Here is a 5590-nt window from a genome sequence, read left to right on the forward strand (position 1 = left end):
TGGTGGCTCACAACCATCTGTAATGAGATCTGATGCCCTCTTCTGGTATGTCTGAAGAGAGCAATGGTATACTCATATACATACAAATAAATAAAAAAATTAAAAAAAAAAGATTTATTATTATATCTAAGTACACTGTAACTGTCTTATGTCTCATTATGGGTGGTTGTGAGCCACCATGTGGTTGCTGGGATTTGAACTCAGGACCTTCAGAAGAGCAGTTAATGCTCTTAACCGATGAGCCATCTCTCCAGCCCCCTGATATTTTCATATTTGAGGTATTTAACACCTGGCTTCTAAGGACTTGGGGCCATTGTCCTGTATCCATGAATTTTACTTTTTTCTTTGAAGGAGGCCTTTAGAACTGGATACAGACGGAATATGGTGTGTCCTGCCCAATAGCTTTCCTGAAAATTTTGTTATCAAGACAACAAATGTGAAGAAACCTAAACTGACCATCTCCTACCCTGGTGCCATGTTGAATATCATGGTCAAGGTGAGTGGGCAACACGTAGACACATGGCTCTGACCTCTGGCCTGGCCCAGTGTGGGTATGCGGGAAAGTATCAGCTCTGGATATCTTTGGCACCTACAAAAACCACCCATCTGTAACATTCTTTTACTTAATTTCCTCAGCCGTTATAGTAAGACTGTTAGTTAGATTCAGGTTGCAAAAAAAAAGTTTCTTTCACTTTCATAGAACCATACTGCTTTCACTCTGACTTTTATTTCAGAGCAATTTTAAACTTAACACAAAAGTCTCAGAGAGTACTAAAGAAGGGTGGGGCTATGGCTCAGTAAAGCACCTGTTCCCTGTCAGACAGACATGGGAACCTGGTCAGACAGACATGGAAACCTGAGTTGGGACGCCATAGTACATGGCAGCATACATTTTATCCCAGTGCTGCTCTGGGGACCTAGGAAAGGTAAATACCTGGGCCTCATTGGCTGGCAACCCTAACCAAACTGATGAGCTTCTGGTTCAATAGGAAACCCTGTTTTAAAAAACAAAGTAAGGAAGAGTTGATGCAGGCGTCCAGTGTCAGCCTGGCCTCTGCGTGCACATATACAACGTACAGGTACTACAGAAAACTGTTTTATACCTTTCAGGCTGCTATCTAATGTTAGCATCTGCCTGAATCATACAGTCATCAAAAATGAAGAAATGCATGATGACATACCCTGTAACTAAATTACATATTATTTGGAGTCCCCAGTTTCCAGGTGCCCACACTATGTCCTCTTTATCCTGGATAGTGCCTTGGTCTTTGCTGGCTTCAAATTTTGTTTTCTGCTGTCAATTTGGAGACCTCATTATAAGGCTATTGTACTCACAAGCTTTTATATCCAGCCTCTTTGATCCCAGAATAACAACTATTGAGACTTAGTTATTTATGAATAAATGCCTAGGCCATGGCCTTGGCTTATTCCCCATCTAGCTTGTAACTTGTATAACCCTTTTATTCTAGTCTATGTCTGTCACATGTCTAGTTACCTCTCCTCAGTTCCATGTGTCTGTCTCCTCCAAGTCCAGGGCAAAATCTCCCACTCTTGAGTCTCCCAGAATCTCTCTCTTTACCAGATGTCCCCCCTTCTAACCCTGCTTCACCTAAAAGGCCATCAGCTTTTTATTGACAGGTGATGCTTCCACACAGATTGTTATTTGAGTCTCCCTGGAGGAATATCATGGAGTAATGCCTGATCATCACTTCCTCATCTTTGGAGACATTGGTTCCATCTCCAAGTTGCCCATATCAGCCAGGTGTCTCCACGGGGAGGATCCCCGAGTTTCTGTTCACATGCTGTTCTTTCCTCACTAATCACACCCAAGGATGACTGTCCTCCCTGAAGGAATGAGTATCAAACAGCATCTGAGCATGGGTTAGAGCCACCACAGTGAAGTGTTGGAGCCACCATGCTTTGAAATGTTCCTTGACCTTTGTCCTGCTGTTTGCACTTATCAGTGGTGTCACCTACAGGGCTGCATGTCTCCTGTGCTGGAGGAGCTTCATGGCAAGTTGCTGTTTATCCCATCCTGCTTGCTCACTGGAGTCTATAAGGGATAGTTACCTTTCCCTCTCATTTATACCCCCTGCATGTCCGTGGACTGATGGACAGCAGCATGGATTCTCAGGCATCTTTTATACTTAGGCGATAATCCAGTGTGATCCTCATGTCTTTTCTTGCTCAATTTGTTCCTAGCTGGCCACAAGGACATACATTGTTTCATTTTTTAGACCTTGTGTTTGGAGCATTTTCTTACTTGATGTTGTAAGATACTACAGCTTTGGCTTAGCTTATATTTTCCCTGTCTTAGTCCCGGAGTGAAGCATTTCTTCAAGGAGTCTCTCTCTTCCACTGAAACCCTGGCAACTCTTGATGTATTTTTTTTGTCCTTTTTTCCTTTCCCAGGTCACATATATGGAGACATACCATGCAACCCCAGACCCTGTTAATTGCACTTGAGTCTCAGTGTGTTGCTGTTAGAACCCTCTGCTAGTCTGCTACCCATTTTGTCCATTGTGTGGTAGAGTTTATTTGCTGACCTTTCCACTCCCTGAGGAGAGGAGGTGGGTCCTGGGTGTGAGCCCATAGGAGTGAGGTTACCTTTCCTGTTATTGATTCTTAGGAAGGCTTTACCAACCACCAGTACCAGGAACTAACAGAGCCTTCGTCTCTCACCTATGTCACCCGCTCTGAGAACAGCATCTTTTTTGAAGTCGATGGACCGTACCTTGCTATGATCCTTCCAGCCTCCAAGGAAGAAGGCAAGAAGCTGAAGAAGAGGTAGGAATCCCAGAGCCTTATGTTTTGGAAAGGAAATGCAGTAAATGGACAAAATAAAGACTCAGGAAAGAAAATAGACCTGGAGCCAAAATGAGAATAAACTGGGTGTGGTTTCATTTGCTTATTGTTTGTTTTATTTACTCAATTTGGGGGAGGGGGGATGGATGCTATGCCAGCCTTCTGGTTTTGTGAGCAATGGTCCCTCAATGCATTCCAGTTTGCTAAAGCATCAGCCTAGGGGGTGGGGCTTGGGAGGGGTTGCTACTTGCTGACTCAAAGATGACAAGAGGGTCGGGCAGTGCAGCAAGCAGGCAGAAGGGAGACAGAAAGCACCCGGCCCCCTGAGGCTCATTTCTCTGGTATTTCCCTTGCTTTTCAGATATGCTGTATTCAATGAAGATGGTTCCTTGGCTGAACTGAAAGGTTTTGAGGTGAAACGCCGAGGAGAGTTGCAACTGATTAAAATCTTCCAGTCCTCAGTTTTTGAGGCCTTCCTCAAGGGCAGCACACTGGAAGAGGTGTATGGCTCTGTGGCCAAAGTGGCTGACTACTGGCTAGATGTGCTCTACAGCAAGGTAAGGCTCACCGCCTCCTCAGCTGTGTCTCAGACTGAGCATCTTTCAAGAAATTGGACTTGCATATTAGGCTCCTAGAGAATTAGGTAACAGATGAACCTGAATCAGTTTGATGAACCCTAGCTTCCTTAACTCTGGTACCCTAGAATTCCTTAGCTTTTGGAGTGCCAGCATGATAGTAAAAGGAGTCATCAGAGAAAAACTTAATTATCAAATCAATTTCTTTGATTTTTAAGTCTTTGGGGTTTTTTAAAAATTGTTTTAATTTATTTTTATTTATTTATTTAGACTATGTATCTGTATACACTGTATGTGTCTGCTGCCCTCAGAGGCCAGAGGTCAGCATTAGATCCTCTGGAAATAGAATTACAAGGAGTTGTAAGCTGCTGAGTAGGTTCTAGGAACTGAACACATCTTTTTTTTTTTTTTTTTTTTTTTTTTTTTTTTTTGATTTTTTTCAAGACAGGGTTTCTCTGTGTATCCCTGGCTGTCCTGGAACTCACTCTGTAGACCAGGCTGGCCTCGAACTCAGAAATCTGCCTGCCTCTGCCTCCCAAGTGCTGGGATTAAAGGCATGTGCCACCACTGCCCAGCTGAACACATGTCTTTTATAAGAGCACAAATGCTCTTAACTGTAACTGTTGAGCTGTGTCTCTCCATCCCCCTTCTTAAATACTTTTAAAAATTGTGTGTGTGTGTGTGTGTGTGTGTGTGTGTACATGCATGTGCGGAAGTTCGAGGACAACTTATGGAAGTCAGTTCCTTCCTTCCATTATCTGGGTCTGGATGCTGGAAATTGAACTAACAAGTCTTCAGACTTGGTGGCAAGTACTTTTACCTGCTGAACCATCCTTGCTGGCTCTGAGTTTTTAAAGTCTTTTAATGTGCACATAATTTTGTTCTGTTTTCGTTTTTTGAGATAGGAGTCTTACTGTGTAGCCCTGGCTGTCCTGGAATTTGTGTGTAAACTAGGCTAACTTTAAATTCATAGAGATGATTTATCTCTTCCCCCAAGTGCTGGGAATAAAAGTACGTGCCATGACACCCAGCTACACACATCATTTTTTAAATTTATCTTGAGCATTACCAAAGAAAGAGAAAGAGGGAATGCCTTTAGTTTTGCTGTGGAATATTTGACTCTTTCTGTATTGTTATATGTTTTGGGCCACTTACCAGTCTATCTGTCTGCACATTTCCATGTGTGAGGAGTTTAAGAATCCCATTGTTTCAGCCAGTGTCACATGAGATTCAGTCCTTTTGGACAGATGTGACCTTATCTTCCATCTTGGGCATAATTATTCACCACTCACTGTAGCTTTGACATTTATTGCTCATACATATTTCTCAATAAGTTTGTGCATAACCTAATAAGATAAAAGATAAGGTTTTGTGCACCTTTTTTCCAGATGACATTTATTTTGAGGGTATGGGACACTGGAGTAACATAGTGTACATGTGGAAGTCAGAGGACAGCTTGTAGGAGACAGTCCTCTTACATCATATGGGTACTGGATGATCAAATTCAGGTTAACATGGGTTAGAGAGGTGGCTTGATAGTTAAGACCAGGGTTTTACTGGGTGGTGGTAGCTCACGCCTTTAATCCCAGCACTTGGGAGGCAGAGGCAGGCACATTTCTGAGTTCAAGGCCAGCCTGGTCTACAGAATGAGTTCCAGGACAGCCAGGGCTATACAGAGAAACCTTGTCTCGAAAAATAAAAAAAAAAAAGACCAGGGTTTGAGTCCTACCACCCACGTGGCAGCTCGCATTGTCTGTAATTTTAGTCACAAGTGATCTAACACCCTTTTCTTACCTCCATGGGCACAAGGAACACAGTGATGCACAGACATGCATTCAGACAAAACAGTTCCACACAAATTTCAATGAAAAAAAAAAAAATACTCAGCCTTGGCATAGGTACCTTCACCCACTAGGCCATCTTGCCAGTGCTAGGGTTCTAACCAAAGGTGCTAGGGTAGCCTTTTTTTTGTTTTGTTTTGTTTTGTATTGATTTGTTTTGTTTTGTTTTTTGAGGCAGGGTTTCTCTGTGTAGCCCTGGCTGTCCTGGAACTCACTCTGTAAACCAGGCTGGCCTTGAACTCCGAAATCCACCTGCCTCTGCCTTCCAAGTGCTGGGACTAAAGGTGTGCACCATCACTGCCCAGCTTAGGGTAGCCTTTTTAAGTTTTGGGGTTTTTGGTTTTTTTTGTGTTTTTTTTGTTTTTTTTT

The 5590-nt window shown here is 42.9% G+C and overlaps 1 protein-coding gene across 1 annotated transcript in view; it reads left to right on the forward strand.

The window, feature by feature from the left end:
- The window catches only part of Pole (DNA polymerase epsilon, catalytic subunit), a 53503-nt gene that overhangs the window by 16127 nt on the left and 31786 nt on the right, over nucleotides 1-5590 (forward strand). The window contains exons 23-25 of the mRNA XM_031337316.1: nucleotides 352-496; nucleotides 2630-2787; nucleotides 3167-3362. Of these exons, the coding sequence (XP_031193176.1) occupies nucleotides 352-496; nucleotides 2630-2787; nucleotides 3167-3362 (499 nt within the window). The remainder of the gene's footprint in view (nucleotides 1-351; nucleotides 497-2629; nucleotides 2788-3166; nucleotides 3363-5590) is intronic.

The sequence above is a fragment of the Mastomys coucha genome, unplaced genomic scaffold (assembly GCF_008632895.1).
Source record: "Mastomys coucha isolate ucsf_1 unplaced genomic scaffold, UCSF_Mcou_1 pScaffold22, whole genome shotgun sequence".
Lineage (NCBI taxonomy): Eukaryota > Metazoa > Chordata > Mammalia > Rodentia > Muridae > Mastomys > Mastomys coucha.